Source organism: Podarcis liolepis (assembly GCF_965112155.1).
Source record: "Podarcis liolepis genome assembly, chromosome: 17".
Classification (NCBI taxonomy): domain Eukaryota; kingdom Metazoa; phylum Chordata; class Lepidosauria; order Squamata; family Lacertidae; genus Podarcis; species Podarcis liolepis.
The window spans coordinates 38,550,405-38,573,392 of record NC_139571.1 but is presented as its reverse complement, the minus strand read 5'-3'; the positions used below and the strand labels follow the sequence as shown (position 1 = coordinate 38,573,392).

Genomic DNA, 22,988 nt, shown 5'->3' with positions numbered 1-22,988 from the left:
ATACCCCTTCTCTCAATTGCTATTTTTGTGTCAGCTATGTGAGGTTGGTTGCATTGACTTCAGAGATCATAGATGTCTGTTCAGGGTCATTATCCTGAGTTAACAACCCTTGTTTAAACAAGACAGAAGCCTCCTTTGGTTGCTGCTGAGGTCCATTTGCTTCCAATCTTGATTCATTGTGTTCCTGCACTAAGTTCTGAACTCCATCTGTTATGTACTGAGTTGAATAGGATCCAAACTGCAGCAGTCTGTTTGGTCCTAGAACAATAGGATCCAAACTGCAGCAGTCTGTTTGGTCCTAGAACAATAGGATCCAAAATGCAGCAGTCTGATTGGTCCTAGAACAATAGGATTCAGAATGCAGCAGTCTGATTGGTTGGCAGGAACCACCCAATCCTGCTCCAGATAGAAGTGAATCCACAACCTGATTGGCTTACAGTAGAATTCCGGAATTAGCCAATCATGTGCAGCCCATTGTGTAAATAATGTATATAAAGCAGATACTGTGAGGGGACTTTCATTCATTCCTCCTCACCACTATGAGCTGAATAAAGAGCATGAAATCACTTTGCGACTCTGAGTATATTTCACCATCCAGCATATCAGACCAATATAGGAAGCTGTGTTACATTAAATCATACCATTGGTTCATCTAGCTGTCTACGCTGACTGACAGTAGCTCTCTAAGGTTTCTGACAGAGGTTTCTCCCATTCCTACCTGGAGACAGGTAAACTGAATTTGGGGCCTTCTCATGCAAAGCTCCACCACTGAGCTATAGCCCAACATCTGTTGAACATCACGTGGTAGAACTGTTCCTGGACTGTGTTATTTCTGGCTGTGAGTGGGGACTGCATTACTGCATTATTTTATTTAAAAACTCCCTGCACATAGAAAGCTAAGTAATAAGTATTCTTGCCCATCTTCTTCCTTGACTTGAAACCCTACACCTGCAGGTTGAAGTAATGGTTTTCAGGATCACTGAGTGTGGTCCATGTGGTGGGCTGTTTGCTAAAGAGCCTTGAGATTCAGTGTTCCACCATACCTGTATACAGGATGTTTTCTTTAGCTATCATGGCTAATGCCTGCTGATAGACCTGTTCTCTGTCAATTTGTCTAATTTTCTCACAGTACAGCATACACACATTAAATACCAGTATATATTATACATAAATTCCTCAGATTCCAATGTGCCAAATAGACAAAACAATAACTAGACCTATTTTACAAAATCCCCCCAAAAAATGAATCAAGACAGTGAGCCAATTTTCATTTGCTGGGTCTTGGTGTTGTTTGCACTGTTTCACGGGGACCATCGCTGTGTGCTTGGATTACACTCGTTGGCCGAAACATCTTGCCTCAGTCTTAGGCTACTTATATTGGCACAATGTATAACATTATGCAACGTGAGCATAATCCTTTGCGGCCTCCCATAGGTGTATAAACCGGGATCAGATTGTGGCTTCATATGTCAAACGATATAAATAATACTGGAGCGTATGTTCATTTCGGTTTCTCGTGAGACCTGGAAGTTCAACTGAGTCCAGGTTTTAATTGAACACTTTGGCAATCCTTCTGCAGAACTCTGAGCAGGTTTAATTTCCTGGCAGGAGAAATCTTTGATAAGGATTTCAAAGTAAGAGCTGCAGATTAGGCTTGCGCACCATGTTCTACAGCATGCATCTGTGTTTTTAATTATCCGACTTTTGAATGTGAGTTTTGCTTTATGGAGAGAGAGAGAGAGAGAGAGAGAGAGAAATACGATTTTTCTCCCACAACGTTTTCTAAAATGTTTTATTTTTAATTTGCAAAGGAACAAGACCATCAACCACCCGCTCATCCTTTGGGGCATCGCCTTCTCCTAAGGTTCCAGCAGAAATCCGAAAGGGCTCATAGATGTCTTTCCTTGCTTATGCTGTAGAAGTAGCAATTTATAAAGCTATGTCAGCTGAAAAAGGGTGTTGCTTGAACATAACTAATAATCTAAACAAGGTCAGACAGCTTCCGTAATAGAGTTCACCCTACCTCTGGTTAACATAGCAGCTGTGATAAATATATTGTAACAGGTTAATAGTGAACATTGTTGAAATGTATAAATGCTTGCAAAGCATCTGTCGCTTTATTTAGACTAAGATATGCGCCTATTTTGTATATGTTGGTACTGAATAATAAAGCACTTGTGAACACCTGCATTTTGCAGTTTTGTGTCCTTCATTCAGCAAAGCATCATGTAAGCCAGGGAAACCAAAAGTTGAATTAATGTCCTCATTACAGACCCACAACCAAAGATATACTGTAATTGAACTGGCTCAACATCATAAGCAACACAAACTGTCACTTAGAAATATTCAGAGGGACAGCAGTGAAACTCTGTGCAAATTAGAAGTATCTCACACAAACAGCCACTTCAGATTTGCAAATGAGTCTTTCATTCGTTGATGTAATAAAATATATGCTAGAGGCTCGAACAATGACTATCAAAATAATCATATGCGCCAGCATTTCATTTTGCAAAACTGGAAGCTCTGTCACACCTTGACCACTTCTTGATACTAAGATATGGGTAGAGTGAATGCGGTATGAACTTTTGTGTTTATTCGACACAGATGTGGGCCAGTGATGTGTTTATGTGGTGACTTCAACAGAGATATGGAATAGGGAGAAGTACAGAACAGCTGGTGGAAAAGTACATGTGGCCAAAGGAACATTTTGATTGCTGCAGGCAATACAGGCAGTGTTATCTGCACAGCCATGCCTAGCTTGTGTGGGACAGATATGCAGTCCAAAATAGCTCAACTGAGACACACATAGCAGCCTTCGCAACTCCTGTGAGAGTATTCTGCCCATCTTCATCTTGAGAAACCACCTGCAAGACTGAGAGTTAGTGAGAATTGTAAAAAGCAAACCTGCCCCCCAATGTTGTCAGTGAGACAGCCAAGAGCTGGACTGAGCAATAGACAACAGAAACAACAAGATCAGCAACTGCCCTGCCTAGTGTGAGCAAGGTAAATATTACTCTTTCCAAAATCATAGAATTATTGAGTTGGAAGGGACACCAAGAGTCATCTAGTCGCCCTGCAATGCAGGAATCTCAACTAAAGCATCCATGACAGGTGCCATCCAACCTCTGCTTAAAAACCTCCAAGGAAGAACAGCTTAATGTCTCTTATGGGAGTCTGTTCCACTGTCAAACAGCTCTTACCATCAGAAAGTTCTTATGTTTCTTCAGCATCTCCTCTCTTATAAATTTGAAGTGATTGGTTTGCGTCCTACTCTCCAGAGCAGGAGAAAACAAGCTTGCTCCGTCTTCCATGTGGCAGCCCTTTAAATACTTGAAGATGGCTATCCCCTCTTTTCTAGGCCAAACATACCCAGCTCCTTCAAACATTCCTCATAAGGCTTAGTCTCCTGACTCTTGATCACCTTGGTTGCCCTCCTCTGCACACGTTCCAGCTTTTCAACATCTTTCCTAACTTGTGGCAGCCAGAAATGGACACAGTACTCCAAGTGTGGTCTGATCAAAGCAGAATAAAGTAGTACTATTACATCTCTTGATCTGGACACTATACTTCTGTTGACACAGCCTAGAATAGCATTAGCTTTTTTTTTTGCTGCTGCATCACACTGTTGACATGCTAAGCTTGTGGTCTACTACAACCCCTAGATCCTTTCCACATGTACTACTGGCAAACTAGCGATTCACCCATCCTATATTTGTGCAGCTGGTCTTCCTGCCTATATCCTTTTGTCATTCTTCTTTCCACTTTCCACTTTCCCCAATCAGCCTTCCTAGTTATCCAGAAGTACACATCTGGACCTTCCCTCAACCATATGGCCTTCTGAAAATGTGTGGTGCTCAGTTTCAGACCTGTAAGATGCATGGCGTTGGATGTTTCCGTGGCTCATATTTGAGACAAGTACCTGCTGGGCGAAGGGCAGAGGAAAGTAAATACCACAACTGCTTACAAAATATTCATAATAGGTTTTTAAATGGATCCTTCAAGACACTGTAAAAACACCGTGAAATATTAAAGCTGTTGTTATCGCTTCTGTAACCATAATAGCTAAATTATGACACACCATAACTTGTGGGGGGAATTATTGAAAGCATTCTTCTAAGGTGCTATTCTTCAAGGAGAGAATCTATTATGGTGACACAATAATTTTCTGTGGGTAATTTACTTCAGTGATTAAACAACAGTAATTTATTTTATTGTGGAGTGTACCTGGGGTTGAGCCAAGCCACAAAACCTGCCAGCAAGTCAGTCAACTGAGCCTAAAGGAGCATGAATACGAGCAGCACATTTTTACAAAGTAAGTAATTAGGTTTTCACTGCCACACCTAGAAGTTGCATGGAAGTGAACAGGACTGGTCTTCAGTTTCAGCTGAAATTGCAAGCTCACCTGCTGTAGACCTGGAAGCATCATCTCAAACGTGGCCTAACTCCTTGTAATAATGAGCACAGGAAGGTAAACAAAACAGGACCCCTGAGAATGAAGGAGAATGGATCAGAATGCTCAGAAGAACCCCAAAGTTTGCAGAAGTACCAAAGCAAAACCCCAACCCAATTTTTTATTAAATTAAAAAAGAACTAAGGTGGCAAAAAAAGAAAAATCCCCCCAAACCCTACTCAGTGAGGACTAGAATGTTGTGAGCCTGTTGAAAGCAAACATAAAATAGAGGGGGTAAAATGCTCTGGCTGGAACAGGAGCACTCCTGTAAGGATGGAAGGAGGATATACTGCAACATTTTATTGCATTACAAAAAGAGAGAGATTTGCACAACTATTGCACATGCTGATTTACAGTGGTACTTCAGGCTATAGACGCTTCAGGTTACAGACTCCACTAACACAGAAATAGTACCTCGGGTTAAGAACTTTGCTTCAGGATGAGAACAGAAATCATGCGGCGGTGGCTCGGCAGCAGCAGGAGGCCCCATTAGCTAAAGTGGTGCTTCAGGTTAAGAACAGTTTCAGGTTAAGAACGGACGTCCAGAATGAATTAAATTCTTAACCTGAGGTACCACTGTATACTGTATGTAATGTAAGTGCAACAGAAGGTGTTCCACCTTTTGTTTTGAAATACCTTGAGAATTTCATCAAAAAAATTCTCTCCTGTATGATCATTTTAAAAAGTGTTTCCTTTGCTCATTGGTAATGATTGGTGAGAAAGTGTAAGATGTTTTCAGTACAGTGCTACGTTTAACAGCAAACACTTGTTTTAGCTTCTCTTTTCCATCTCACTCCTTCTACAGCGCTACAAGTTACAGAGGATGTGAGCTCCACTTCTTATGTCACCTGCTAAAAGGAAGAATGGCTTATACACATGGCTCAAAGCGGGTTGTACGGAAAGGTGGGATGCAATCTCGCTCTTTTTTAGATGGTTCTTGAGCCATTCCACTTGTCAATGGATGTCAAAATGTTGTACAGAGCAGAGTTATGCAGCACTGGTTTTTTTGGGTTGTTTTTTCTTTTTTAAGTCAGTCAGTCCAGGTCAGGTCTTCTTGTTGAACTGAGAGGGGCAAACACTTGCAAGGATGGCTTTTTGTTACCTTCAGCAGTTGAAAACCCAAACCCAATAGAGTCTGTGTTGAGCTTAAATCTTGGAAGGAAGGAGGCGGCTGTCCAGCCAAGCGCTTGCCTGCTTGCCGCACAACTGCCATTACCTGGTCATGGCTAGAAGGTAGAAATAGGCCCCCTACAGTAATGCTAGGGACGCAGGTGGCGCTGTGGGTTAAACCACAGAGCCTAGGACTTGCTGATCAGAAGGTTGGTGGTTTGAATCCCTGCGACGGGTGAGCTCCTGTTGCTCGGTCCCAGCTCCTGCCAACCTAGCAGTTCAAAAGCACATCAAAGTGCAAGTAGATAAATAGGTACCACTCCGGCGGGAAGGTAAATGGCGTTTCCGTGCACTCCTCTGGTTCGCCAGAAGCGGCTTAGTCATGCTGGCCATATGACCTGGAAGCTGTACGCCGGCTCCCTCGGCCAATAAAGCAAGATGAGCATCGCAACCCCAGAGTCGGCCACAACTGGACCTAGTGGTCAGGGGTCCCTTTACCTTTACCTTACAGTAATGCTGTGCTTTTCATGGCAAGAAAAACTGACTAATTTCAAAATACGAAGGTACTAATTCAACTTTCTTAACAAGCAGTTCAGAGGGATATAAAAACAGTCAGCGGACCACGGGCTAAATGGAGTCTGGACAAATTTGAAATGAAATTGTCCCATTTCTTCCACCATCACCTTTGAACACTGCTTAAACCTGTCTCCCTTGTGCAGTATGAGACTCAGTGGCCAAACAATTCGTTTTAACAAGGAATGTTATGCCGTGTTAACAAGATTAGGGGAAAGGACACTTGCCCTTCCTTGATTTCTAAACCCATGGAACAGATGCTCAGGAACATCTGCTCCTCAAGCTATTTCCTCATCTGGTTTCGATCAAAGGCACCTCCTTTCTATGTCTTGCTTATATTGTACGTTGCACACGCCTCATATCTCTGAGCGATGATAAGTTCCAGGGGTGGTGCTGCAGGGTTCACTTTCCTTTGGATGAGAAAGAACACCAGAGTCTTGTGGTGTCTATTGACACTTGGTTTATTTATAAAATTACAAGAAAAGCTTAGGGCTGGTGGTGCGGAAAGAATCCTAAGCACCCAGTGGCGTAGCGTGGGGGGTGCAGGGGGTGCCGGCCGCACCGGGCACAACATCGGGGGGGGGCGCACTCATACTCGCAGCTCTCTGCCCCTACCTGGCTCACTTACTCTCTCTCACTGCAGTGCTGGCTGTGCGAATCTGATCCGAGCCGCTGGGTCCCCGCCCACTGTGGAGGGGGTGGGTGCCAGGTGTGCGGTGTGGAGAGAGAGCGAGGGACTATCTGGGGGAGGGACAGTGCAGCGGCCGCCCAGCGCAGCGCTGAGCGCGGGAGAGAACCACACCAGACCAGACCAGGCAGCAGCAAGAAGAAGCTGGTGGCGGCGGCAGGTTAGGGGTTAGGGGGCGCAAATTACTTGCCTTGCCCCGGGTGCTGACAACCCACACTACGCCGCTGCAAGCACCGACAGCAGATCAGGACTGGTTGCTTACCGTGAATTTCCCTTCATGCAATGAGTTAATCCCTTCTGTTCCCCAGGACACATGAGCTAGCTAGAGTCACACATGGTCAGCTCCAACCTTTGTTCCAACAATAGCCAAACCAATGAAGTGGCAAAATTACAGAGTGGAATCAGAATGGGCAGGGTGGAGGGCAAGGAAAAGAAAACACTCCCTCCAAAAAGGCATGAAATGAAGTATGCATCTTGCAAAGTTACACCTGAACTGGTGGGACCTGGAAGGCTACTGCACCTCCCCCCCCCCCCCCGGAAGGAACAGTCACAGCAAGTACCCCATGCTCTGTTCCTTGGTCAACATGCAAGAGGCCTCCAGATCCGAATGGGTGTCAGACAGGTGGCATGAATTGATGCCCCTTATTTCAGCTGCTTAGAAGCTCTCGCTGCTCCCTCTCTCCATTCAAATTCCAAAAACAGCTGCTTCTTAGTCAAGCTGTTAAACATGACCCATGTTGTTGTAACCTCGCCTGTAACCAAAGATGGGACAATATTACTCTTTGTTGTAAAAAATATATAAAGAAGAAGTTGGTTGTACCAGCAAAAGCACAACATCACCTACAACCATAGAGATCCTATTCTGAAAAACGTATTATTATTATTATTATTATTATTATTATTATTATTATTATGCCACCCATCTGAGTGGGTTGCCCTAGCCACTCTGGGAAGCTGTCAACAAATTACAACTACAGGCACTTCTAACAGGCAAAGGAGCAGATGAGCATAAGCAAGAAACCGGGCCGCATGCAAAGCTGTTTCAACATTTCTACTGGCAGCAGGGGAGTTAAAAGTGAAGACTGCAGTCTCCAGGGGCACTCCCAGAAAGTCACTATGTTTGGGTGGGATTTAATCACACACTGGCAAATTCAGGATGCACAATTAAATCGTGATTAGGCAGCCAAAACAAGATAGGAAAGTAACATCAAGATGTGGGGAAAGACTTTGTAATGTGAAACCTCTCTCGGGAAATGTGGAATATATATTTGTTAAGAAGTCTAAATTTGTGACGGCAGTAAATCTGTCTTCCCCAACCTAATGCCCTCCAGGTGGTTTTTGACTACAACTCCCATGAGTTCCAGGCAGCATGTGTATACCCTTCAACAGATCAAAGAGAAAAACTGGGACACCATCTTCTGGGACGCCATCTGCCTGTTTTGTCTTGTGAGAGCATGGTGGCTATTTTTGGTGGTGTGATCTCGAGTGATTTCACACACTGATTTCCCCCTGAAAAAAACATGGCCCCAGAAAAAGTGATTTTTTTTTTTTTGGAGTGGGGGGGTCACGGCTTGAAATCATGCGAGATCACAGCACCCAAAATGTCCACCGTGCTCTCACAAGAAAAAATGGAATGTTCTGGGACAGTTGAGGGGTATGCATGTAGTATCTGAGGTTGATGCAAGCTGTGGTCCAAAATATATGGTTGGGGAAGGTGGCAGTAAAAAAAACATGGTTCAAATGGGCACTCAGTGGCATATAGCAATGTAGAAAACATTTAAAATATATTAAAAGGGGGAAGAGGATTGTTGGATATGTAGTCAAACAAAAGGTTATTTATTTTTTGGCACGTGGTGGAAGTATCAGAAGGAAAAGCAAGAATCAACTAAATCTGGAGGACGGTAACAGCTGTAATCACAGACATGGTCCAGATTAACATACTGTTGGATCCAGTGAGATGTTTACTGGACTGTATAAAGGAATGTGTTCCATATGAGAAACAAGGGCAAGTCTTGCATGTAGCTAGAGATTTATTTACTAAAACATGGGAAAGCAATCAAAGGCCGCACAGACAGAATTTACTAAGGGCGATTTGGGAACCACTGTAGTTAGTAAAACTGGCTGTGTTTATGAATAACCCACCTAAGGACCCTGCTATACTTAAGAAGTGGGGAGTTCTCCTAGAGCAGAAGTTTTAGGAAACAACAGAAACTAATTATGCTGGTATTAAAGGTACATACAGAGTGCTTCCAGTAAAGGTAAAGGCACCCCTGATCATTAGGTCCAGTCGTGACCGACTCTGGGGTTGCGGCGCTCATCTTGCTTTATTGGCCGAGGGAGCCAGCGTACAGCTTCCGGGTCATGTGGCCAGCATGACTAAGCTGCTTCTGGCGAACCAGAGCAGCGCATGGAAATGCCATTTACCTTCCCGCCGGAGCGGTACCTATTTATCTACATGTAATTTCGAGCTGCTAGGTTGGTAGGAGCAGGGACCGAGCAACGGGAGCTCACTCCGTCGTGGGGATTCGAACCGCCAACCTTCTGATCGGCAAGCCATAGGCTCTGTGGTTTAACCCACAGCGCCACCCGCGTCCCTCACAGAGTGCTTCCACATGGGTCTTTAATGTGGGATTGGTGCTCCTCCTCCTCCTCTTCTTCTTCTTCTTCTTCTTCTTCTTCTTCTTCTTCTTCTTCTTCTTCCCTGCCCATCTGGCCTGGTTGCCCCAGCCTCTCTCCTTGAGCATGCACTCTTTTTTTTGAAGGGTCCGTACAACACTGTCAGCATCAAAATGCCAGCCAAAACATTTAATCCAGTCTTACCCTATCTAGAGAAAGGTCTGAAAAGGGGAGAAATGGCAGTTTTAAGCTTCTCCCTCTTCCATTTCTCAGATGCTTCAGGAGAGAGATAAAGCATGCAGAGCCCTCCACTATTCCATATTACTTTCCCACAATACATTTCATTCCTGGCACCATGTGTTGTCTTCAACATGAAATTCCAGGTTATCTTACGCACACTGAATGATACATTAACCTGTGCCAAGCCAGCCATACAGTTAGCCAAGGTGAGGCAGTCATTCGAGGCAACAGATTCTTGGCTCCACAGCTATTCCAGCTTTCCTGAGCTGGTGCCCCAGAAGCAAGTGATGCTTCCTTCTTGTTGGCCTGGGCTAGCCAGCTCTCTCATCTAGTCACCTTCTCCCAATGCCTGATGGAAAGGGCCTGGGCTATAAAAGCAGTGGCGTAGCGTGGGTTGTCAGCACCCGGGGCAAGGCAAGTAATTTGCGCCCCCTAACCCATGGATTTGTGCCCCCTAACCCTAACCCCCAGATATTGCGCCCGGTGCGGCCGGACCCCCCTGCACCCCGCACGCTACGCCACTGTATAAAAGCAAGCAAGCAAGCTCCCCAGTGCAACATATCAGGATTATTAAAACACCACAAGCCAATGAGCAAAAGCATTCCCGAAACTTTTCCTCAGGCTCGATGTATCAGAAAACAGCAAAACAAAAGCGGAGGGAGGGAAAGATGTTTCAGAGCAAGACGAGTGACGGGGAAACTTCAAAGCCTGTGGGTTAAGATGGAGTACGGGGTGTGTTGTGCAGAGTTAATTAGATTACATCCTGCTAGATGCAAAACAGATTTCATGTTGCACAAAAGGCTACTGGAAGGGAAGAGAAATGTCAGCTGAAAATATAAATGCCAGCAGCAATTTGGATCCGCCTCAGGTGCTAATCGGAACATGCTAATTGGAAAATAGCCCTGGCAGGGGTCTGCAAGAACCAGTCCTCTCTCCCTGCGCCTCCCACCTTCCACGTGCACTTCTTCCAGCCTGATGGATGTATAAGGGGAAATGTGCAGGTTGAGCAGGCAGTATTTTACCCAGTTACTCAGCATAAACTAAGCCCGCTTCTGCCTTCCAGTGTTCTGCTCAATGCGCTGAGATAACAGGCAAACAGCTGGATTCCTGGCAGTGCTGGATTTACATATAAGCTAAACAAGCTATAACTTAGGTGGGGCCCCCAAAAAAATTTAAAGGGAAAAAAACTGGATGTACATTTCCAAAATATAAGACAAAAAACAAATAAAATATAGCCTACATATGGCAACAGTGTTTTGTGTCGTGTAGGCTCCTATGATGTAAGTAATGGGCCCTGCCTGCTAGCCTGCTCCCTAAAATATCACTGGTTTGCTCCTTTCTATATATAGGGTGCCTACATTTTGCATATGCAAATGGCTTGAGATACCTATTAAGTCCATAAATTTGGCGGGGTGAGCTCCCGTTGCTCAGTCCCTGCTCCTGCCAACCTAGCAGTTCAAAAGCACGAAGTGCAAGTAGATAAATAGGTACTGCTCCAGCAGGAAGGTAAATGGTGTTTCAGTGCGCTGCTCTGTTTCGCCAGAAGCGGCTTAGTCATTCTGGCCACATGACCCGGAAGCTGTACACTGGCTCCCTTGGACAATAAAGAAAGATGAGCGCCGCAACCCCAGAGTCATCCGCGACTGGACCTAATGGTCAGGGGTGCCTTTACCCTTTACTAGGTCCATAAATTACCATATAGCATATATTCAACACAAAAAACTGCGACAATTTGTTGTTGACAAAGAACAGCTGGACATATCAAGGGCCCCATTACCTTCAGTAGCTTAGGGCCTCATCAAAGCTAAATCCAGCCTGGTATCCATTCCTGGTATGGATGTTTGAATGTTATTAACATTTTATTTCATACGGTTACAATTATTTTATCCAGTGCTTTTCTTTCTAAAAAGCTGTTTAGGGGCACTCTCAATTTGACTCAATAAAATCACCGTTTTACAGTTCAAATCAGGAAAAATAAATACAGTAAATGGACAAAATACAAAGATTCGCAAAATGTTTAGGGGTATGCGTTTCCCCCACCCCCAGGAAAAAAAACACCTATCTACCTATCTATCATCACAACCCTCTAGAGATTGTGGACTCTCCTTCCTTGGATGTTTTTAAGCAGAAATTTGGGTGGCAATCCGCCATGGATGCTTTCGTTGAGATTCCTGTATTGCAGGGGGGTTGGACTAGATGACCCTTGGGGTCCCTTCCAACTCGATGATTCTATATCCCACCTTTTTTCCAGGGAGCTCAAGGAGGCACACATGGTTCTCCCCCTCCTCATTTTATCCTCACCAGTGGCGTAGCGTGGGTTGTCAGCACCCGGGGCAAGGCAAGTAATTTGCGCCCCCTAACCGGTGGATTTGCGCCCCCTAACCCGTGGATTTGCACACCCTAACCCTAACCCCCAGATGTTGCGCCCGGTGCGGCTGGCCCCCCGTGCACCCCCCACGCTACGCCACTGATCCTCACAACAACCATGCAAGCTGAGTCTGAGCAGAAGCAGATTTAGGGGGATGCGACCAGTTTGCTTGCATTGGGCACCAAATCGAGAGGACGCTGCAAGGGGTACCACAACAATGACTAAGAATGTAAGGTGAGAGGCTGGAGGGGGGAATTTTGGTGTCACACAGGGCACCGCTGAAATTTGAAAGCGCAAAGTCGGCCACTGGACCAAGACTGTGACTGACCCAAGCTCATCCAATGAACTACGTGGTTGAGAGGGGATTTGACCTCTGATCTCCCAGGTCTTCTTATTTAATAAATCGGGTCCTCCCTTAAAGAGGGCCCATATTGCGGTGAGACCTGGAAACCGACACCCTGTGTTGTGGGTGGGTACAATTGGTCAGCCACAACACCCGATTGGTAGGTCCTTGGTGGTGTTGTTGTTTAGTCGTTTAGTCTTGTCCGACTCTTCGTGACCCCCTGGACCAGAGCACACCAGGCCCTCCTGTCTTCCACTGCCTCCCGCAGTTTGGTCAAACTCATGTTTGTAGCTTCAAAAACACTGTCCAACCATCTTGTCCTCCGTTGTCCCCTTCTCCTTGAGCCCTCAATCTTTCCCAGCACCAGGGTCTTTTCCAGGGAGTCTTCTCTTCTCATGAGGTGGCCAAAGTATTGGAGCCTCAGCTTCAGGATCTGTCCTTCCAGTGAGCACTCAGAGCTGGGTGCAATCTGGCCAATGGGACACAATCCAAAAGCTTCGAGGGACCTTTTTATGCCCATGCACGTGACCCAGAGCTTCCTTTTTCGGCGCGTGCATTCGGAACACCCGCCCACCTCTCCCTACTTTTAGGGCTTTGTGCTTGACCTTGCTATGCCGTCGTGTGTCATCTGTCGTTGGGACAGGGGCACGGCAGGAATTTTCCCCACTTGGCTGATTGCCTGCTGCCATTTGGGTTTCACCTGCCACGTAGCAAATCGTCACAACTTGTAAGGTTGTGGATAGGCTCTGGTTCCGGTGATAGGGATGGGAGAACGCTCTCACCATCCCTATGTGAAGGGTATTCCGTTAAAGGAATCCGGGGACATGATGGTTTGGTCAACCCCTGAGAGGGGGTTGTGCCCGTGCCTGAGTCCAGGGGGACATTTGGGTGGTGGAGTTAGCCCGTTCCCAGCTTTCTGCTTATCCTTGGCTGACCTCTGCTGGTGCCCTGGGTCAGCGCTACCTGCATGGCAAAGAGCTAGTCGAACCAGAGCCTATGTAACCAATCACTTTCTGTAATCAATAAAGTTGTGGCCTAAATTCTGCCAGAAACCAAAACCAAAATTTGAGTCACGTGTGAATTTATTTAGGGGGAGGTTTCTGGGTCTGAACACGCAAAATAAATAACTCTAAGCACCGGGTGTCAAATCTTTAGGGTTCTGCTATAATTCATTGCCTTACAATGGCATGCTGGTGTTCCTTTCTTGTGGTTTTGTTACAGCGGGGGTATATGTGTTTTGCTAAATAAATAAAATAAGTAATATAACAGAACAATAAAGCCTCTTGCATTCAGTGAGACTTACATCTGCTTAAACAGGCATAGGAGTTCACTGCATAGCTGTCAACAGTGAAATATACTGTCATTGCACTCTACTTATCAAATACTGTCAAATATTTTAGACTGAAATCAAAATCACGTATTTGTATTCAGTGACTATCAAGATTAACACAGGAGAATTCCGATGCTCATTTTTATGAGAACATTGGTTGTAGCTCTAGTTTATTGCATCTGTAATTTGAGCACGCTGAACATGAGGCAGCACAAAATAGAAATGTGCATATTTCTTCCAGCTCTTCAGAGGAGGAAACTGGCGAAAATTCTGTCCTCCTTGCTGAGATCTGAAACATGGCCTAAGTACAACATTTGTGGGTATCTGCTAAACACAAATAAAGAGCTGGCTTCAATCTTTTATTTCTGTTGCTACAGCTTGAGAAATGGAATATGCCTTGTAAAGGAAGCGCATTGTGTGAGTGTGATTCCTCGTAATTACATTCCTAATGCTTCTCTAAGCATTATCCCCAAATGCAGGATGTTTTTGATCGCACCAAGTAGGGTTGTATCCTTTTAACCTGGCAAATTATGAGTGGTGCAGCTGCTCTCCATAGCAGTTGGGCAGACAAAAAAATTAAAATGCCAGAGATTATTGTGACCACAGGTAATCAACCGCATTAAAAATATACTTTGACTACTATTTTTTATTGTTTCTTGAAAAATATATAAAAGATAAACATAAAAATGTGTGTTGGTGTAATTATCCTTCCAAAAATCTGGGGAGGACAAAATAAGTCTGTTGAGGCCCCCTAGGGAGTCTCCTTCCATGTTAAAAAGAGCTCAGGTGCCTATTTTAAAGTTTGCTGATAATTTGTACATGTATCTTTAAATATTGGGACTCAGGTGTAGAGATGGTTGGACCTGTTGATTTTGGTTTCTTTCAGTTTCTCATTTTCCTAATCTTAAATTGTGTTCACCTTCTGCAGCAGTTTCCTCATTTTTGTTTTAAGAAATCCTCATGGAAATTTGTCACTAATTTAGTGTGAATTTCTTGTAATAAAAATATTTTCGCAGGCAGTTTAGACTAATACTGTATGCACATTTTACAAGCAATTTCCCTTCATGTAAAGCATACAAAAACTAATATACGCATTATTGGACATGTTGATGTAAGCATTTCTATAGTGTTGTTTGGTTGGACAAGTGCGTTGTAAAATTCAGCGAGGTGCAAATTTCAAAGGACAGCTATGTTTCAGCTTTGCATATTGGTTCAAGAAGTATGAACTTGGTAGTTCCTCACTGGAGCACAAGCTAAATCAAATTGATCCCTCATCCCAACTCAGGAGGGAGTTTACCAGCTGCCTTGGTACCATCTAGCCAGATAAAGAAAGCCAAACTTACTGGTCTCTCTCTAGACATATGTCCTGCAGGCGGAGTATTAGGCTTGCTCTATGCCCCAACATAATAAAAGACACTACTGTAGATGTTAACAGCCTAGCATTTTATAGCTGAAGCTATAAAAACGGCTGCCTTTTGCTTTGATGGTTCAATCAGCTGACAATGAACCTGTATATACATTTTGTGTGATGCTGGCAGATGCCCTGCTCTCAGTCTGTTCGACTCACAAGGTCAGACCAAAAGCAGTCTTTTAACAGCTCCTGCTTCCTTGCGTTCAATAAAATGACACCTATTTTCCACCTGAGAATTGGTCCAGTAGAGCGAGTGCCAGGGTTCAAGCAAACTGATTTAACTCACAAATAATACTGGGGTTGCCAACTTGTGATTTCAAAAATGCGAGGCCATTGGGTGGGGCCAAGGGGTCAGAGTAAGCAGAGCCCAGGAAGATTCTAGCATGTATGGGGCTGAGCCTGAGGGGCTTGGGGGGCTGCTGAATGCAGTCTGGGGGAATCTGGTGTTTACTGGTATTTCAGTCCCAATATTTAACTGACTGATATTTAACTGGCTGATCGCCGAAGAATGGATGCTTTTGAATTATGGTGCTGGAGGAGACTCTTGAGAGTCCCATGGACTGCAAGAAGATCAAACCTCTCCATTCTGAAGGAAATCAGCCCTGAGTACTCACTGGAAGGACAGATCCTGAAGCTGAGGCTCCAGTACTTTGGCCACCTCATGAGAAGAGAAGACTCCCTGGAAAAGACCCTGATGTTGGGAAAGATGGAGGGCACAAGGAGAAGGGGAGGACAGAGGACGAGATGGTGGGACAGTGTTCTCGAAGCTACAAACATGAGTTTGACCAAACTGTGGGAGGCAGTGGAAGACAGGAGTGCCTGGCGTGCTCTGGCCCATGGGGTCATGTAGGGTCCGACACGACTAAACGACTAAACAACAACAACAATTTAACTGACAGAACATAACTTTTCTTGTCAGCAAAATCTTAGATACCACAAGACTCATTCTGAAATCCATAAGTTCGTGGCAAGTACTGCTTCACATCTATTTCCAGCAATAAATCTTATTTCTGTAATATTATATCCTAACCTAGGGATCCTACACACATCTCAAATACATGATCTCGACCAAACCCAGCCACAGAGATATGTGCAAGGAGGTTTGGCTCTGACTGTGGAAAACTGCCCACAATGGGCCTCCCCATTGCTTAGCAAGAGCCTGCCCTCACCCACATTCTTAATATAAAAAAACAGGCTCTCCACTGCCCCTACTACCCATGGTGGAGGTGGCAAAAACTAATTCCAAGCCAGGAGTCAAGCTCACCAGCATCCCTATCTTAATGATGGTGCCCCCATCATTCATGCACCATCATCAAGATGGGAATGCTAGCAAGTTTGGGCATGCCATGTGGAGTGCCACACAGCAGCGCTTGTTAAACTCTTCCTGCTCAAGCTCTTCACTAGAGCAGATGAGTGGGCCAGCCCTCAAAAGTCCTTGAGGAAACATCTCCAAGCTATTAGTACACATCAAGGAGCTATGTTTAGTAGCTATTCACAGGGCCGGCCTACCCATGAGACAGAGTGAAGCAGCTGCCTCAGGCAGCAAAAGCCTCCAAGGTTTCCCACCCACTGCAAAGAGGCACCAGCATCAGGGCTGATTTCATGTGAGATCGCACTAGAAATCAGTGGCCGATGCCTGAGCCACTTCTCCACCAGTGGCTGTGGATGGCAGGGTGGCAATGCCAGCAGAGGCAGGGTGGGCAGTAGGGCAGAGCAGGGTGGCACTTCCTGTTTCTCATCGGGCAACAAAACAGGACACATTGCCCTACCTATACATTTTTGGATTGGTGCAGGGATGTGGAATCTGTGGTCCTCCAGGTGTCGCTGAGTTACAACTGCCATCATTTCCAGCCATTGGCCATGCCAGTTGGGGCTGATGGAAGTTGTCGAAGTCCAACAGCATCTGAAGGGTCCCATGTTCTTCATCCTTGAAGTAGAGAAAAGTGTTGCCTTGCTTGAAGGCCGTAAAAATGTTCAATCAAACTCATTCATTTGTGCTGTCTGTCCAAACTGACTGTGTCTCATTGGCTCCCGGCTCTTCTATTACCTGAGCACTGTTAAAGGTAAAGGGTAAAGGGACCCCTGACCATTAGGTCCAGTCGTGGCCGACTCTGGGGTTGCGGCACTCATCTCGCTTTATTGGCCGAGGGAGCTGGCGTACAGCTTCCGGGTCATGTGGCCAGCATGACTAAGCCGCTTCTGGCGAACCAGAGCAGCGCACAGAAATGCCGTTTACCTTCCCGCTGGAGTGGTGCCTATTTATCTACTTGCACTTTGACGTGCTTTCGAACTGCTAGGTGAGCAGGAGCTGGGACCGAGCAACGGAAGCTCACCCCGTCGTGGGGATTCGAACCGCTGACCTTCTGATCAGCAAGTCCTCTGTGGTTTAACCCACAGCGCCACCCACGTCCCACAATTCATTCAATTACATACCAGCAAATTCAGGTTGCACAATTAAAGTTGATTTGATACTCTTGCTCAACAATCCTTCTTCTCTCCCCAGTCAGATTTTTTTGCAAGAAGGAAAGTGAAGGGGAAATGTATCGAAAAGTGTGAGATCGCTGCATGACACAAGGTCATCTCACTTCCCCAAAACCAAATCAGAATCAGTGCACAATAAACAGCATCTGTTGCCTAACCTCCCCACAAACTTTGTGCAAACAAATCAGGATGAATATTCATAAAACAGGTTGCCTGGAAGTGACCAAGGTTATCCTTCCCATGTTATGATTCACATTGTGGAAGTTATTTGCAAAAGCCTTCCTATAAATAAAGCTAGAACCCTCAGGTGACCTAGTTAATTCCTATCGCTTACAGAATTGATATGCAACCTGAGATGAGCTAAATTTAGTAGTGTTTATGTGGCAGGTTTTCAAAAGAACATCTGGCATGTGATAAATGTTTGTTTCCTCCTCCTTTTTATGGTGAGCTTGCTTAAAAATAAAATAAAATAAAATCTCCGATGACGCAAGTAGAAGGGCGGAAGTAGTGCTGATGTGATGTGGAGGTGATGATGAGCTCTCTTTTCTAAAAAGCAGCCGTCTTACCTGAAAGCTGCATATTGTCATGGGTGGCGCTGTGGGTTAAACCACACAGCCTAGGACTTGCCGATCAGAAGGTCGGTGGTCGGACCGACTCTGGGGTTGCGGCGCTCATCTCACTTTATTGGCCGAGGGAACCGGCGTACAGTTTCCGGGTCATGTGGCCAGCATGACTAAGCTGCTTCTGGTGAACCAGAGCAGCGCATGGAAATGCCATATGCCTTCTTGCTAGAGCGGTACCTATTTATCTACTTGCACTTTGACGTGCTTACGAACTGCTAGGTTGGCAGGAGCAGGGACTGCACAACGGGAGCTCACCCCGTTGCAGGGATGCGAACCGCCGACCTTCTGATCGGCAAGTCCTAGGCTCTGTGGTTTAACCCACAGCACCACCCGCATAGTTTACCCTTAAGGTGGTGTCATTTACACTGTCTTCCCATATTTAGGATTGCCCCCTTATTTATTCAGAGGAAGAGCAAAATATTATGAGTGGGAGTGCAAAGCAGATACAACGCTTCCCTGAAAATCACTCAAAATGACAATTTTGCCAATGTATTATGGGCCCGCAAATAAAAAAAAATACAACAGATTATGGGAAATTAATGAACCATTTAAAAAGCTTTAGCGCTCCCTCCTTTCTCCTTTCTCCCTCTCTCTCCCTGCAGCTGATAATAAAGAGGGCAATGAAGGGTGGGAACGCGCTTTGCACTATAATTTTAAAAACAATTATCCATGGGCACTAGCCAGAGATTAGGAAACTAATTTCCCTTTATTAGAGACTCTTCCTTTCCTCATTAAAGTGTTACAGCACAAAGAGAAGAAGCGGGTATTGACAAATGAAAGACTGAAATAAGACCAGGGTGAGCTGTAGAAGGTTTTTTTTTGGGGGGGAGGCAAGCCCAGATCAAGAGGGTGAGGAGCAAGTGGGGGCATGTGTGCCAGGTGGCAGGTTAAGCGGGTGGCAAAAACCACCCTGTCCTGATGATGTCCCCTACCTCTGCTGCCACCACCCAGAAACATCTCTCTCCCTTTTATGTCTGCTGCTGCTGCCACCATCATGAAAAAGAATTCTGCGCAGCCTTCTTTCTCTTGTTCCACTCTACGAAGTCTTACTGTGTGGCACAACAGGCTGTAAGTAACCTCTGAGAAATTCAGATTTCCCACATCACCTTGCCAACAAAGGTCCATATAGTAAAAGGTATGGTTTTCCCAGTAGTGGTGTATGGAAGTGAGAGCTGGACCATCAAGAAGGCTGATCGCCGAAGAATTGATGCTTTTGAATTATGGTGCTGGAGGAGACTCTTGAGAGTCCCATGGACTGCAAGAAGATCAAACCTATCCATTCTGAAAGAAATCAGCCCTGAGTGCTCACTGGAAGGACAGATCCTGAAGCTGAGGCTCCAATACTTTGGCCACCTCAGGAGAAGAGAAGACTCCCTGGAAAAGACCCTGATGTTGGGAAAGATGGAGGGCACAAGGAGAAGGGGACGACAGAGGACGAGATGGTGGGACAGTGTTCTCGAAACTACCAGCATGAGTTTGACCAAACTGCGGGAGGCAGTGGAAGACAGGAGTGCCTGGCATGCTCTGGTCCAGGGGGTCACGAAGAGTCGGACATGACTAAATGACTGAACAACAACAACAACAACTGACTACAGTCTTAGGGAAAGACTGTTAAAGTGGTATAAGAATGTTTTAGCTGTATGGTATAAATGTGCCCCCACTCTCTCTCTTCAGCCCTTCATTGCATCATAGCAATACCTGCAGCTAATTCTTACCTCATGGTGTCGCCAAATCTATTTCATTTGCATGTAGATATGGATTCCAACTGCATGACTTGTCTTTCTAGAAGGTTCTACCAGCGTGGAGCTAGCGAGATTGCTCTGATTCAAAGAGCAGCCTAGGTCTGATGAATTGGACAGCCTGGTTTTATGGAACACATTTTCATACACAGTCTCATTTTTTTAAAAGAAAATTATTAGGCTGGCTCTCGTCATCAAAAGGAGCAAGTTGTCTGCCTTGTGTGAAGAAGCATTCTGATACCTCGGTTGCGGAAAGTTTCCCTGGAGGGGAACAGTTTCACAGGACAATTCTGTGAAAGTTCCCTCTAGATGCATAACCAAAATGTATTTTAGGCTGTACTCTCCATGAACAAAATAGAGTTTTGTGTCTGTGGAAATAAAGCACCATCTGAACCCTGCTATTTTCCAGCGTGCTGTTCCTAACAGGAAGCGTACTTTAGAAATCCATCATGTTTTTAATTAAGGATTATTTTATTTTTTAAAGGTGGGGCATTATTTTCTTTTGAGTGTAATGCTATCGTGCTGATCGTGTAATTCCTAGAACAAAGCGGAGCCGTGTGAAGGCTCTGAGGCAATCCCACAAAGATAACAGAACTCGCATTTCACAGAGAAACCTCCCAGGGTAACTGCTCAGATTAAATAATTAAAAAAAATAAAAATTAACTGTTTACTGAATGGATAAGCTTGCCTCGTGCTGAGGCAACCCATTGATCTGACTGGTATTGGCTCTCCGTGGTCTCAGGCAGAGGCAGTTATGTGACTGGTTACCTGAAATTATTTAACAGGACAGGCAAGGGATTGAGCTGGAGTCATTAAGTTGTTGTTGCTACTCGTCAGCAGGCTTACTTTGTATAGAAGAAAAAGGACAGGTCCAATTAACATGCAGTTACAATTAACAGATGAATCAGAAAAATGTTTAGATTGCAAAATACTGGCGAAAGGTCATTAAGGTGGCCACGTGTTCTACTTTACAGAGAACAGTCTTCAGTTTGAAGTGATGTCAAAGGACAGCCCTCTGTTCTCAGGGTGGGAGGTGGGAATTAGTCTGTGGGCCATACTCCTTTCTGGGCAACCTTCAGGGTAGGGGCACAAGCCAACTGCGGTCATGGTCAGAGGGAAAAAACAGACATGTAAATTTGACCTCTGTACAATTTCATCAGATACAAAACTGATCTTCCAGAGATCATAGAATCATAGAATTGGAAGGGACCTTGAGGATCATTTAGTCCAACCCCCCTCCCCGCCACCGTCAATGCAGAAATATGCAGGTGTCTCTTACGGGGATTGAACCTGCAACCATGGCATTACCAGCACCAAGCTCTAACCAGCTGAGTTATCCTGTCAAGGGTAAACTCTGTTGCAGTGGCTGGGAATTGCGTTACCCCCCCCAAAAAAAGGGGGTTCTGTAGGCACCTAAATTTCCTCACACTGAGTGCCTGTGATTTCGGCTGGTAATTGATTCCAGATAGCTGAAGCTGCAACACTAAAAGCCCAGTTTCTAGTACAGACTGAGCACACCTCTAGGGCATATGGTGTCCCGTCTGAGGAGCACAGTTGCCCGGCAGGGATATAGAGGGGAAGGCTATTGTGGGATTGGCTCAACACTTTTGTTGTTGTTGTTGTTTAGTCGTTTAGGGTCTTTTCCAGGTAGTCTTCTCTTCTCATGAGGTGGCCAAAGTCTTGGAGCCTCAGCTTCAGGATCTGTCCTTCCAGTGAGCACTCAGGGCTGATTTCCTTCAAATTGGAGAGGTTTGATCTTCTTGCAGTCCATGGGACTCTCAAGAGTCTCCTCCAGCACCAGAATTCAAAAGCATCCATTCTTCGGCGATCAGCCTTCTTGATGGTCCAGCTCTCACTTCCATACATCACTACTGGGGAAACCAGAGCTTTAACTATACTCAACACTTTAGAAGCAGTTAAACATTCATATTTGTGCAACTGCAGTCCCCTTCATCTTAAAGGAACTATACAAATGAAAACCATAGAATTTCTCTGTTACTGTGCCACGGCGCTGCCTTTTGATTAACATGCTTTGTACACATGGGTGTGAAAAGCATGTGGGGAAATTAAGGCAGGAAAGGTGGCAAGACTTCTTAAGGAACTATCTTAAAACATCTTCTTTTGACTCTGGAGCAAGCATGCTTGTTGAAACACCCTCTGCCAAGAAATTTCTTTGATTTGCCTTTGCTTTCTTTGATCATTGATGGATTGCGACTTACGCCAGTCAGCGTTCGGTAATGTAATACAACCATGAGATTCCCTGTAGGCCAGGCCTGTGTGCGCCAGAGTCATTTTTCAAGGCAAAAACAATGCAGAGGGATGGAGATGCAGGAAATAAAGTTGCAAGGGGATCTATCTGCTATCAATCTTATAGGCTGGGGTTGGTTGGTCTGCCTTAAAACTACAATTGGAAAGGTAGCTTACATCACAGGTTATGGACTAAGAAATGAACCACTTTGGTATAAAATAAAAGAAATCATGAAAGAAAGAAGAAAGTGCTCACTGGAAGGACAGATTGTGAAGCTGAGGCTCCAATACTTTGGCCACCTCATGAGAAGAGAAGACTCCCTGGAAAAGACCCTGATGTTGGGAAAGATGGAGGGCACAAGGAGAAGGGGACGATGGAGGACGAGATGGTGGGACACTGTTCTCAAAGCTACCAGCATGAGTTTGACCAAACTGCGGGAGGCAGTGGAAGACCGGAGTGCCTGGTGTGCTCTGGTCCAGGGCGTCACGAAGAGTCGGACACTACTAAACGACTAAACAACAACAACAAAAGAAATCATACCTGAGAAAACAAATATTTTCACCCATTGGTTATTTGAAATGTTGTGTCACCCTCTACCCCACTTTGAGAAATATCAGTGATTATATCAATCTTCTTTTGAGCATCCTACAACTGGTTTGTTTCATCCTCCCAATTCTCTATATTTTGGCCTTGGATTTCACTTCTACTACAGCACTCCCGGAGAAATTACACTCATTTTCACCAGCAGTCCTTTCGATTTAACTGTAA

At 45.1% G+C, this 22,988-nt stretch overlaps 1 protein-coding gene and 1 long non-coding RNA gene across 2 annotated transcripts in view; one reads left to right on the top strand and one right to left on the bottom strand.

The window, feature by feature from the left end:
• The window catches only part of LOC310696478 (cysteine-rich protein 2-like), a 34,041-nt gene extending 31,851 nt beyond the window's left edge, over positions 1–2,190 (top strand). The window contains exon 5 of the mRNA XM_083482057.1: positions 1,812–2,190. Within this exon, the coding sequence (XP_083338183.1) occupies positions 1,812–1,894 (83 nt within the window). The 3' untranslated portion in view covers positions 1,895–2,190. The remainder of the gene's footprint in view (positions 1–1,811) is intronic.
• LOC310696515 overlaps positions 1,779–22,988 on the bottom strand; it is a 29,990-nt gene continuing 8,780 nt past the window's right edge. The window contains exons 2-3 of the long non-coding RNA XR_014520598.1: positions 16,899–17,056; positions 1,779–2,872 (exon numbers count right to left, since the gene is read on the bottom strand). This is a non-coding gene — a long non-coding RNA (uncharacterized lncRNA). The remainder of the gene's footprint in view (positions 2,873–16,898; positions 17,057–22,988) is intronic.